The sequence below is a fragment of the Manis javanica genome, chromosome 5 (genome assembly GCF_040802235.1).
Source record: "Manis javanica isolate MJ-LG chromosome 5, MJ_LKY, whole genome shotgun sequence".
In the NCBI taxonomy this organism is placed as follows: Eukaryota; Metazoa; Chordata; class Mammalia; order Pholidota; family Manidae; genus Manis; species Manis javanica.
The window spans coordinates 14929629-14943484 of record NC_133160.1 but is presented as its reverse complement, the minus strand read 5'-3'; the positions used below and the strand labels follow the sequence as shown (position 1 = coordinate 14943484).

General features: G+C 41.1%; 1 protein-coding gene across 3 annotated transcripts in view; it reads left to right on the top strand.

Moving 5' to 3' along the window:
- The first annotated feature begins 1117 nt into the window (after nucleotides 1-1117).
- IFT52 (intraflagellar transport 52) overlaps nucleotides 1118-13856 on the top strand; it is a 34236-nt gene continuing 21497 nt past the window's right edge. For 2 of the 3 annotated variants that reach the window (XR_005059835.1, XM_037012763.1), the window contains exons 1-7: nucleotides 1118-1272; nucleotides 3382-3506; nucleotides 4194-4281; nucleotides 7614-7743; nucleotides 8028-8103; nucleotides 9941-10012; nucleotides 13329-13455. Coding sequence is in view for 2 of the 3 variants with exons in the window: in XM_037012763.1 (XP_036868658.1) it covers nucleotides 1252-1272; nucleotides 3382-3506; nucleotides 4194-4281; nucleotides 7614-7743; nucleotides 8028-8103; nucleotides 9941-10012; nucleotides 13329-13455 (639 nt within the window). In the remaining variant the exon portion in view is untranslated. Of the gene's footprint in view, nucleotides 1273-3381; nucleotides 3507-4193; nucleotides 4282-4551; nucleotides 4645-7613; nucleotides 7744-8027; nucleotides 8104-9940; nucleotides 10013-13328; nucleotides 13456-13856 lie in introns of those variants that run through there. The other variant, XM_017663253.3, reaches the window with a different exon arrangement.

The following is a 13856-nucleotide window of genomic DNA, read 5'->3' as shown; positions in this document are numbered from 1 at the left end:
TGGCACTGCCTACTGTCTCCCCAGTGGGAATACATGACTTCCACTTTTAATCCTAACTGCAAACTGTGTTCACCCAACTTTACACCAAAATACAGCCATCTCCCAGAAGAGAATTCCCAATCATCCTCATCTCCTTTTCAGCGGCAGTAAAGAAAAGGCAACATAAGCTGTGTGTTTTAAGATCCTAAAACTCCTACTACTCTTATCTATTGAAGAGTGTACCAAACAAATATAAATGTAAACCCGAACTGTCGGATGTCTCCACTCTCATCGGTTTGAGCCCGCCAGAGGGCAGCACTGCACCACGTCCACACACTCGGGCCAGGCACGGGCCGCTCCCCTGCGGAGGTGGCCTGTTTGTGCTTACGGCGCCTCTCATTTCCATGGAGATGGCGCGGCAACCCGGATGTGGCGATGGCTCTTTCTCATAAGCAGTTCCTCTTTCCCTATTCTTGCCTTAAAGAGTACCACTCTATCTCTGAAAAGTGGCGCCTTTCAGCCCAGCTCCGGCCCCTCACAGCTCCCTTAATACAGTTTCAATTTTTGGTAGGATCCGGCAGAGGGCGAACTCCCCGCCTGGGGGCGCCAGAAGGCGGGTTCACCGCCCTATCTGGACCTGGCACTGTGCCACTCACAGATGACGGGGCTAATCAGAGAAGAAACAATCTGGAGCTACCATCCTTACCACTAAACCTGCCCACCCTCCTCCGCGAAGTCTTCCCTCGCCTCCCGGAGTGTCGAAACACCCCCAAGTCACGCATCGAGCCCCTAGCGCCGCGCTCCCAAAAACCCTACCCAGCCCCAGGCTCGCAGCAAAGAGGCCCTCGTCCGCGCCGCTCTGGCCTGCGCTCTTGGCCGAGGGCCGTTCCCAGCCGGGACACTTCACAATGCTCCTCCTTCAGGTGTCGCGAAGTTTGGGCCGCAGGGACCTACTATTCTTACCAGTCTTTAATAATAGTTGATATTAAAGGGCAAGATGGAATGGATTTATGTTTCTCCTATAGTTAGTCCACGTTCTGTCTGGGTTTATCCCTCGTCAATATAATGGTACGGTCCCACATTTGTCTCGCTCCCATCCACCACCCCCTGGCGCTCCAGGCGGACTGGCATCTTCCGTTCTTTCGTCATCACATCGCGCCGGAGGAACGCCCACGGCTAGGTTCACGCCCGCAAAGCGCGCCGCTTAGCCTCCGCGGTTGCTAAGCGGCCTTGGATACCAGGTCGCAGGATGCTCGGCGGCGGCAGGTGAAGATGGTGATCACTGGGCCACAGGTGAGAAGGGCTCGGACTGTGATGGGCTGGCCGGGATGTTGGGGCAGCCTGAGAACCGGCTAGAGCCTCTCCGGACTGTCCTCGGAGCGTCTGGTCCCGTCATGGAAAATCGAGGCCCGCCGGTGTAACCGGGGGACGCGGATATAGGCAGACGGGGCTCCAATCTCCGTCCCCTCCGGCTGGACGGATTTTTAGTTGTCTTGCTGAGTCTGAAAGAACACTGGACGAGGAATCGTAACATCTTAGTCTCGTCCCCTTTTCCTAGGAATACTGCTCTTAGGAATCTGTCTTACGGCAAAAATAATGGCTAAAGCAGATATGCGTCAATTCCAGTAGTTGTCAATGATGGCAAAAAATTGAAAAGATGCCCATGAAAGCTGTGGTTTGAGTTCATTGTGGCATGACCATGCAACCACTAACCTAACCTTGAAGACTTTTCTTGTGGGAAACTGGAGAAAGCTGAATACAGTATTGTAGGTACACAATTAAAACAAGTGTGCACATGGATGAACTGGCACATGAGAAAATAGCTGTGGTGGGATCGTGTTTTGTTTTGTTTTAACCTGACAAATGATTTTAGAGTTCAACTGGGAGAATAAATATGTGAGACTAGCCAGAGAAATCCTAAAAATTAAGGGGAGTAAATGGGATTAGCTCTCCAGCACCACCAGATACTATAACATATTATAAAGCTATAGCAATTGAAATAGTATGGAACTGAGCAGGAATTTACATGCAGATAGAATATAGTAGAATTCAGAATAAAATCCAAATACTTAAAGGGATTATGCAGTCAAGGTGGTATTTCAAATCAGCATTGGAAAGATGGATTGGTGTTGGGCAACTTCTAGTTATGTAAAAAACATATTTAAAAACAATAGTAAAGGTCATTTTGAGTACCCAAGTAAGTTCCAAATGGACCAAAATTTAAATTTAAAAAAATGATATCGACAGAAGCCCTGGAAAAAAAGCGTTGTGGATGTTTTTATAATCTTAGCATGGCAAAACTCTTGTAAATATGTCATGCAATCCAGAAGCCAGAAAGGAAAAGATTAATACTCTTGACTGTAAAACTTAACACCTTCTGTATGGCCTGCAAAATTCCACCAAACCAACCCAAAAAAAGCTACCAGAAGCTGAGTCTAAAGACAGTTATATTTAAGAAAGTATTTGTTGAATGATTAGTTAGAGAAATATTAAGTCCAACAGAAAAATGAACAGAGTACGCAAGATCAGAAATGCAAGTGGCCAATATTCCCAGAGAAAGATGGTCATCTTACCGATTTCAAACTGCAGATTAAAACAATCAGGAGGGTTTTGTTTTGTTTGTTTGTTGCCTGTCTGATTAACAAAGATGAAAAAGATTGAAAATAGTATTGTATGGGAACAAATGAATTAGTGTTAGTAGAAGTGAAAATTAGCACAATTTTTTGGATGGCAACTTGGAAATAATTTACTTAGCCGCTCAACAGGTAGAAATTCTGCAAATATGGAAAGTGCACAGAAACATCATATTCAAGGATTGTTTCACTAGCAAAAATTTTGAGGGAAAAAAACCATAAAACAGAAGTCAGTCTGTATATGACTGGTTAAATAAATTATGGTGTATCCCGAAAATGAAGTAATGTGCAGCAGTTTTAATAAACGTGGTAGATCTGTATGTACTGACATGGAAAGATGTGAATGATAAAGGGTTAGGTGGAAAAAGTGTGTTGCAGAATAGTGCATTGATAAGATCCTATGTCATAAATAAAATTGTAAGTTAACATGTATAAAAAATCTAGAAGACTATCCCTTGCACTTAACAGTAGTTAGCAGTGAGGAATCAGGTTGGAGACATGGCTTCAGGGCATAAGAGTAGGGTGATGGCAGGGCAGGGCCATAGGAGTAGGCTGGTGGCAAGGGCAAGAGATAGGTGGCAAAAGCCAGGGTTGACCTCTGGTGCCTGCAGCAGTGATTATGCATTTCATTCTCAACCTTTGAAAATAGAAAGGATGTCATAGCTAAGTTGCAGCTGTATGCCCTTTCTTGATAAGAAATAAACCACTTATTCTTTCTGGAATATTATTTATTGTTTCCCTTTTTCCTCTTCTATCTTTTTTCCAAAAGGTAACCATGGAGAAGGAGCTTCAGAGCACCATTCTTTTCAATGCATACAAAAAGGAAGTATTTACCACCAACAATGGCTTTAAATCCATGCAGAAAAGACTTCGAAGTAATTGGAAGATTCAGAGGTGACCTTGTCTATTGTTTTTCCTTCTAAGTGATGATAATAGCCTGTTAGTAATACTGAAAAGTCTGTATTTTCTTAAATAAGATAGATTATTTAGGTGGGAGGAGCTCAGTTTAAAAATCATTCAGAAGTAAATAAATCATTACCAAAACATCTCTTCTGAAAATCGGCCAATTATATATTATTAACTCTTCTCTCAAATCACAAAAAATTATTTTTAATTACACATTTACAACTTTTTGAGACGTTAGAGGTTTTCTCCATATTTTAACTTGGGTCAATACTTCAGTTTAGAGAAAGGAAAAATGAGAAATATCTCCTGTGTGTGGGTGGGGGGGTTTCTTAATGGCTAAGGATGTTATGATACAAGCTAATAGTAGAGCTGATTGAATTAGTAGTTGGAGGACTCTATGCTCTAGCATGGTGTAGTTTGTAGTTTGGACACCTTGGCTTATATAGGAAGCCTTATATATAGGCTCATATAGGAAGTGTTTGAGCAGAGGCCAATCTGGAGCGAGCCTATACAGGGGATTCTCACTTTGGGAGACAGGCTGGACCAAGTACCTCTATCTAAATCCCTTCATCTCTGGGCCTCTGTGGCCTCTGGTTCCAAAGTCCAGAGGCTAAAATAATTCATAAATTGATTTAAATTATGGATCTAATACTTGTCTTAAAATCATATTTCTAGCTTAAAAGATGAAATCACATCTGAGAAACTAATTGGGGTGAAACTGTGGATTACAGCTGGGCCAAGGGAGAAATTTACTGCAGCCGAGGTAAGCAATATCCATCAAGAAGAAATATAATAAGGTGTTTAAGAGCATGGACTCAAAATCCTGGATTTCAGTCCCTCTTACTACTTACTGTCTTGCCTTTCGGTAATCATTTCACCTCTTCATTCATGGAGTCGTTGTGATGATTAACTGAGATAATGCATGTGAAGTGCCAGGCACTGGTACAGACTAATTGAATATCAGTTGTACTTCTTTACCATATTTCTGCTTTGAAAATAGGAAAATTCCAGTAAAAATGCTGTTTTTATTCTATTTCATAGAATAGACAATGATACCTGTAAAACCCAGAACACAAATAACAAGTGTTGGCTAAGATGCGGAGACTCGTGCACTGTCAGTGGAAAGGTAAAATGGTGCGGCCACTATGGGAAACAGTATGGCAGCTCCTCAAAAAATTAAAAATGGAATTGTTATATGACCCAGCATTTCCACTTCTGGATATACATGGTCAACAGAATTGAAAGCAGAATCTTGAAAAGATATTTGCACACCCAGGTCTATTCAGCATTATTCATGATAGCCAAAAGGTGGAAGCAACCCATGTGTCCATCAGCAGGTGACTGGATACACAACATGGGGTATACACATACAAGGAGTAATTATTCAGCCTTAGAAAGGAAGGCAATTCTGATACCTGCTACAACATGGATGGATATTGGGAACCTTATGCTGAATGAAGTAAGCCAGTCACAAAAAGACAAATACTGTGTTATTCCATTTATAAGATGTACCTAGAGTAGTCAAATTCATAGAGGGAAAGTCAGAATGGTAGTTGCCTGGGCTAAGGGGGATGAGGGAAATGGGGAATTGTTGTTCAACAGGTATAGGGTTTTAATTTTGCAAGATGAAAACAGTTCTAGATTGGTTGCACAGCAGTCTGAGTGTACTTAACACTACTGAACTTAAAAATGGTTAAAATGGTCAATTTTATGTGTGTTTTACCACAATTTAAAAGACAGCACAGAACACAGCAAGAGCCTTTCTCATAGAAACTTGGAAGTTCCTTGTGCTCGGGGAGGTTTCTGGGGAGTAGGGAGGTCAAGGCAGACTGGGCCAGTGTGATCCTTAGCCTCAGGCCGCCCAAGGTCTGCTCTTACTTTGTGAGGTCACAGGGAGGAGGTCCACAGGGGAATTTCTGTTGTCCTTTTTCCTCAACCTCATTGCAAGGCCACCTTCTCTGGGAAGGGCATGGAGAGAAACATAACTGTTTGATGGAGTTAATTGAGACCAGGAGCAGGAATCACTGCTGGGAATGTGGAGGTGACCAGCTGAGGGAAATGTGTGTGAGGTGGACAGTGGCCTGCCAGGGAATACTGTATATTACTTGTTGTTGGGGCCTCCAATGTGGCTTCTCCCCAAAGCTTCCCTTCTCCACCTGGGGGAGACAAAGGAGCCAAGGAGCAAGAAGCCCCAGGAAAGCCACAGCACCCAGAAAGAGGGTCAGGGACCAGTACCTGGACCTGTTCCCAGGAGGGCGTGGGTGCCAGGCCTTCAAGCTCTCAGGGACGGAAGGTGGTGGCTTCCAAAAGATGGGAATCCCTTGAGAGGCAGATTTAGTTCTTTGGAACATTGGCCTAGTAAGATGTCCCCTTACCAGACCAGTCTGTGAACCATGCCTTCTCTTTATAGTTAGAGTGAGATGGGAATAAAAGGGATAAAAGCTTTTAGTTTCTTTCTGAGAACCAACATTCCCTTGTGTTTTTATTCTTCCATTGGGCTGATCCTAATGTTCAGCAGGGGTCTTCCTTCGAGACAGAGATCACTGCTTCCAGGTCATTGCTACTGGCTTCCTATGACTTGGAAATGGCTGAGCTGACTCCTCAAGGACTATACGATCCTTCTTAGATGTTATCCTCCCTGTATTTATGTGACAGAACAAGCATCAGACATCTGATATTGGATGCTAGAATCAAGCTACAAACTAGGCTAAATTCCGGCTTCCTTTCTTTTCCACATCAGCTCATCGCACTCACTCAGTGGTGGTAAGGTGGCCCAGATGGTGCTTCCCAAGCCCATGAGACCCCAGCACCCACCCGTATTGTAAATGCCACCTTTATTATCCTGAACTGAAAAGCATGGGTAATAAAGCCTACCACCATTAAAAAAAGGAAAAAAGTCAGTATTCTAACTGTAATGTAAAGAAATTAAAGGGAGACAACTTATAAAAGAATATGAACTTCAAATTGTGTTTGGACATATATATACTAAAAGAATGCATCTATTTCAGCTTATTAATTAATGCTTGAGCATTCATATACCTGAACTCCTCTTTATATTTGATGTTTTGAAACAAAGCCTAAATTAAATTAGTCTATGGAATCGTAGCAAATGGGAGAGTCTGCTGTGCAAAGTCCAGGATCTGTGATGTTAGGTCCCATTTGGGAGCAACACCCTGGGTGATGTTGGTTTTCTGTATTTGGGGGATGAGAGAGAAGGAAATCCGGGGAGTGTGCAAGAGCAGGAGGACCACCTGGGCCAGTGCTTTCCGAGGTGGAATGCGTGTGGTCAAGCATGGGGTGCCGGAAGGAAATTGTATTTATTATTCATAGCTTTATTATCTTTAACATTTTCCCTTTGGGGTAGTATGGTTCATAATCATATAAATATACTCTACATACATATTGGAACACATGTTCAAAATTTTTCCCAATGGGGTGCTTTAGGAAAGTCTAGACTACCCACCCCAAGTTTTCCTAGGCTGGATCAGTAAGATCAGCCCTAGATTTTTCTTTCCTCCTGAGCTTTCTGAAGAAAGCAAGAGGGAGCTTCCCAGGATATATGCAGACAACATGCATTTCTCACAAGGACTTGCTCTGTCAGTGACTTGAGCAGAATTCCTCCGTGGGGGTGGGATGAAATGCCTCTATCCTGACATCCTTGGCTGGCAGTGAGGAGAAGGTATGCTCTATATCAATAGTTCTCAACCAGGGATGGTTTTGTTCCCCCACCTGGGACATTTGGCCATGTCTGGAGATATTTTTAAGAGAGGACAGGTGCAGCTGGCTTCTAGTAGGTAGAGACCAGGGATGCTGCTAAATGGAGACCTGTGAGCTTCCTTTAGCTAATAGTTTTCTACTTGTAGTTTGCTTTCCAGATAGTCCATGTGGGAAATGTCAACTCAGTTTGAGCATTTTGGAGCTTTACGCTTAAAGACAAGCTTAGAAATCTCACAGAGAGAGTGTATTTTATATTACATATATATTATGAGCCTTATGGATTTGAAGAGTTAATTTCTCAGCTAGTTAGTCTTATTCATAATACTTTAAACAGAAGTCTTTTGGGTATATTCATAGATTGTTTTTTCCTTTGCATAGTTTGAAGTCTTAAAGAAATACCTTGACGGCGGAGGAGATATCCTTGTGATGCTGGGAGAAGGTGGGGAATCCAGATTTGACACCAATGTTAACTTTCTCCTAGAAGAATACGGAATCATGGTTAATAATGGTAATTATTATTATTTTAATAGAGGCAGTAATTTCCCTTTTATTAGTCATAATGTAGCGCTCTGGACCTGATTGTGTGATGTAAAGGCCCTGGGCCGAGGCGCATGGCCCAGCATTTTGTTCTCACTGGCAGTCTGGACCTTCTGGATTACGTGTCCTCATTTATGAAATGGGAGGGATTGGAACAGAGCCTCAAGGTTCCTTTCAGCTCAAAGTTTGTATGCTTGTATAGTAGCACACTTATTTTTAATCTAAAATGCACCTTCCTCTCTTTTCTTCTTAAAGATGCTGTGGTTAGAAATGTATATTATAAGTATTTCCATCCTAAAGAAGCTTTAGTTTCCAATGGAGTTCTGAACAGGTAAGCGTGTTGACAGCAGAAATGTCTTTACAAATGACTTTCATTTTTTCTGCATGAATCTTCCCTCATCTCCTCTTACAACACGCTTTTCACTGGCCCTTCTTCTTCTCTTGCTTTTTTTGTTTTATTATAATCTATTTTATTATATCACTTCTCATCCATCAAATTATATTCCTCCCATCTTTTGAAACCTTATTCCACATTGACCTTTTTGTCAGAATACATTCAAATGCAAATAGGATTAAAGAATGAAGAGACTTTATTGACCCATGTAATTAAAAAACCCAGATATAGGGCAGGCTTTGGATGTAGATTGACTGAACATGCATGATGTTATCAGGGGTCCAGTTCCATTGCTCTGCAGTTCTCTCAGCTCTGCTCTCCTATGCGTGTGGCTGAATAGTTTTTACAGTTCCCAAATTCTTACCTTCATACCATACCATCTAGGGCAAGACAATATACCTTGGTCCCAGCATTCCTAGCAAGAGTCGGTTTGAGATTTGCTCTATTTGAGCTGGCCTAGGCCACATGCCCATCCAGAACTGGTCACTGTGACAGAGAGTATAGAATGCCCTGATGGCATAGCTAGGTTGTATTCTCACCCCTAGCATCTGGAATGAAGTCATTTTTTTCTAATCCAGTGAATCTTAAAGCATAAATTAGGGCCTTTGGGCCATGGACTCATAGACACTGAGAAGGGACTAGTGGTTACCAAAGGGGAGGATGGGTCAGGAGAGGGAAGGGGATTCAGGCACACTGTGATTTGCAATTGCAATATAGGTTGATCCTGGGGACCGTAGTACAGCACGGAGAATACAATTAATGACTCTAACATCTTACTATGTGATAGACAGTGACTGTACTGGAGAGGGTGAGGATTTGATAATATGGGTGAAAGTTGAACCACTATGTTGTGTATTTGAAACCATCGTAAGATTGTATATCAGTGATACTTTAATTTAAAAAAATTAGGGTCTTTGGGGAAGTGGAAAATGAATGCATGAGGTGGGCAACATTATGTGCTCTCTGTGAGCTTTTCCCTGTATTCAAAATTATTCATTCCACACTTGAACTAGCTATGTGCCAGCCACTCTGCTAGGTCTGATGATACAGAGTCTAGAATACAGGACTAGAATGTGGGTCTAGTATACTGACCCTTCCTTCAGGTCTCAAGAAAGAAGAACCGATCCTTATATTTTAATGTTAATTTCTGCAAGCTTCCCCAAAGAGGTTTGGATGAAGGTGTGTGAGTGTTCCTTGATTTAACTGTTAAGAATTGTATTTTGTCCTAGCATTTACAACAACATAGATGGAGCTAGAGGGTATTATGGTCAGTAAAATAAGCCAGGCAGAGAAAGACAAGTACCAAATGATGGAACAAAACAACAGCAGACTCACAGACTACAAGAAGGGACTAATGGTTACCAAAGGGAAGGGGTTGGGAAGGGTGGGTGGAGTGGGAGAAGAAGATTAAAGGGCATTATAATTAGCACATACAATATAGGTAGGTCACGGGGAAGGGAGGGCAGTAAGTACAGTACAGAGAAGACAAGTAGTGACTCTCTAACATCTTACTACGCTGATGGACAGTGACTGCAATGGGGTGTGGGAAGGGACTTGATAATATGGGTGAATGTTGTAACCACAATGTTGCTCATGTGAAACTTTCACCAGATTGTATATAAATGATACCTTAATTTTAAAAAATGAATAGGCAGGAGAAAAAAGTATTTTTGAACAAGTTTGCAAGGCCTTGCATCTAGTTCATACTTAGTGTTAATGAATTAATTAAATTCATCAACTTTTTTGTTTACTAGATTTTAATTTTTTCTTCAAGGGAAATTAGCCGAGCTGCAGGGAAGGCTGTGCCTGGAATCATTGATGAAGAGAACAGTGGAAACAATGCCCAGTGAGTGTGCTTTCTTAAGCCACCTGAAGAGGATGTACTTGTTATCTTGAAGTTTTCTCTTTCAAAAGGAAGAGTTTTCATTTCTGATTATAAAAGTAATTGTCACCATAAAACCAACTTGAGCAGTTCAAAAGGAAGAAAATAGGAGTTCTCTGCTGTAAATCCATGCCTCTCTCTCCAAAGATAATCACCTGTAACAGTATAGTACTTAGGTTTCTAGAGTTTTTTTTTAATATATAAAAAGGGACCTTATCCTTTTAATGACTGGATTAAATTTAAATTATCCTTATTTATCTAACCCATCTCCTGTTACTGAACATGTAAGTAGTTTATATTTGCTTTAATAATGCCTCGTAACATTTATTGAGCACTTACCATGTATTACCTAATTTAATCCTCACAACAACCGCTATGAGGCTATAGCAGAGAGGTGAGATAGCAGAGAGGTTAATTGCCCAAGCTCATTTGACTACTACTGTGTGTCAGAACTTGGTGTCAGAACCTGCACTCCTAACTTCTGCTCCATGTTGTTATCATAAAAAATGTTATATTTGTTGTTATAAATGACCAAGCACAAAGTGAACATCCTCTATGTATCATTTTGTGCACTATCCTAATATTTTAGCAGGCTGGATTCTTAGCATTGGAGGCTTTGGGTCAAAGGTTTTGCAGTCAATGCATTGCCAAATGTGGTATGTTGCCAAATCCCCCTGAGGCAGTTTGAAAGCACTTACAGTCCCTATGAACACACTTTTTTCTCTTTCCAGTATCTTGTGTTTTAGTAAAAATAGTATGGTATCTCTTCATTTTAACTTGCAAATATTTATATTATATTAGAAAGTAGGATGGCCTTTAAAGCCTCTTAGCTGATTGTGTTTCTTCTGTGAATTACCCGTTCACTGCCCATTTCTCTATTGAGGATTTGTCATCTTACACATTTATGAGACTTCCAGCTGTTGCACATACTTTTCCCAGTTTACTTTTTTACTTTGGGGTATTTTTGTCCCATAGAAATTAAATGTTTTTATGTAGTTAAAGCATTTTACAAAGCTCTAGTAATTAAAATAATTTTGTACTAATGCAGAAAGAGCAAAAAATAAGTAAATCAGCATTAGACTCAAAATACATATGGGGGGGCTATAGTTTATAGTAAAGTAATATTTCAAATTATTAGGGAATGGATAGCATAACTTTGGCTAATCATTTGGGGAAACATTTCCATTTTCCTACCATACTACAAATATATTACAGATGGTTTAAAATTTTAAGTATTAAAAATAAAACCATAAAAGTACTAAAAAAACAGGTGAATATTTTATAATCTTAGAGTAAGGAAGGCCTATTCAAGGTAATCATAAAGGAGAAAAATGTATAGCAACATATATCATAGAGTTAATATTTTGACTTTCAGGAGTCACAGTCTAATTCTTGAGCTTTGTTCAGCTCATCCAACTGGTACCAGTAAAAGAACTTGGAGTTAGAAGGGGTTAGAAGTTCCTGATTTCAGGTCTTAGTTGCAGGTGACCCAGGACAGAGTTCCTCTTAGCTTCTTGCTCCACATCTGTGTAAGGGGGTCAATATTAATCTTACAAAGTTGTTGGGAAACTCCAGTGAGTTGGTCATTATGAAAGTGCTTTGTAGGTATAAGCCCTACTACCTTACCTGCTGATGCATCATTACTTCCTTGGTATTTGCAGTGAAGGGCAGATGCTGGTTAACTGTGTCCTGCGTCATCCTGGAGGTAGCACGGCCTCTTGGTAGGCTTTGGTAACCAGTCCTGCTTTGTGCTTTGAAATATCTTGATGTACTGGAGTCTCGGGTTCTTATTTAGCTTCATTTTTTTACATGTCCCTTTTCCCTTCTGTCACTCTGCTGTAGCCACACTGTTTCAACTCCTTAAATATGGTAAGCTTGTTCTCACCTTAGGGTCTTTACACATAGGCTCCCTCTTTCAGGACCATGCTTTCCCAGACCTAGCTAATCTTATTCATTCTTAGGTGTAGTGGGTAAGTCTTATTTTTGTTGTGGGGCTCATGTTTAACCTTGTGCTTAAAAGATTTATTAAAATGCCAGTCTGGTAGATTTCTCAGTAATATTAAAAGAAATAGAGGAGTGAAAAAATGGCTGACAATTTGCATCATGTAACTTAAGTGTCTGTTTTCCCTTCCTTCTTAAGAATTATCTCCTGGAGTGCATCTGGGGGAAGTGTGGGGAAAGGATGTGCACTGACATCCATAAAACTCTCTCCCACTTACTTTTCTTCCTCCGTGACACCTGCTCATTATTTCTGCTCCTGGTCTGGAGCTCATGGACTGCAGTCCCCCTTCCTGGGCTACTGCTGGGGTAGGGGCAGAAGGGGGAGAATAGGGAACATGGGCCTCGTACCACTTCTCATCCACAATATGACACAAAAGTCATAGGGGTAGATGAGACTTTACTAAAGGGATGGGGAAAAACTAGCACTGGAAGTAAGTCATTTTAAACCTAAGCTAACAAGAATTTTCTCGTGGTTTAAGAAAAAGGAAAATTAAATCCTTCATGGGCACCACCGCTGTTGATCACCCCCAGTTCCTAACTTCATGCTTAGGTTTTAAGATGACTGTTTCTCTGCATTCTGAGAGCACTTCCTTCAAACAACCACCTTTGTAGAGCTCCGGTTTTCTTCCAGTAAAACCCTAGCCCCTCCCTCAGAGGTTGGCCTCACCCCAGGGTCTGTACCCTGCCCTTACCCACCTCTAATCCACACCCTTTCCACTAGTGCCCAAGTCAGACTGCTTCACTCTAGATACTCTAAGCCTTTGCTGGGACCGTGGAGAGTAGAGGAGGGACTCTGAGGCAGGGCTGTGTAAAAGTGTCCAGTGTGGGGTAAATATATGCCTCTGTTCATGTAAGCACCGATTTGTGACACACCCTTCTAATGACAGACATTCATTTTTTGAGGTAATACCAGTCAGATCCATAAGGAGGAAGAAAATGTTTAGCTCTAAGACATTATACAGTGCAAGCTCATGTATAGCTCTCGTTAAGTTCTTAGATCAGACTCCCTCTTCTCCTTACTCCTCCATAGGGGCTACTTTACTTCTAGTTACAATCATTTAGACATATGATTGATGATTGTTAACTTACAAACATATTTTGATAATGCTTTATTAAACTTGCAGCTAGAGTTATACCGGTTTTTGTTAAGCCAAAGGTAAACCAAAGTTTAGAGGGAAGTTTGTCTTTGATCATAAATTGCTCTAGAAACACTGATATTATCTTCAAAAATTGTATTCATTCTTTAAAAACATCTGAATGTTTCTTTAATTTCTTACAGGGCTCTCACCTTTGTCTATCCTTTTGGTGCCACATTGAGTGTCATGAAACCAGCAGTGGCGGTTCTGTCCACAGGCTCTGTCTGTTTTCCACTCAACAGACCCATTCTGGCTTTTTATCACTCAAAGGTACAGCCTTTCTTAGATGAGTGGATATGTTATTTTTATTATCGAAATAGTAAAAACTACTTTACTACTTCCAGAGGGGTTTCATGTATTTTCTCATTAGTCTTCACAACAATCCTGTGAGGTACTATTTCAATTACCTACATTTTGCTTATGGGCAAGCAGTAGATTGTCCAATAATTGGAGTCAAGACCTAAAGCAAGCTCTTGTCATTCTAAATCCAAAGCTTCTCTACTGTAGCATGAGGCCACCTGTATTAAACTGTCCGTGACTAGGGGCTATCACCCTTAATGTAAGAGGATCCATTCAGGGAAAGGTTAACAAACTGCTGCACACGGAAATGCACAGAATCATGCTGCTCCTGTTTTAGTTCATCCCAGGAAAACATATCAAAAGACTAGTTG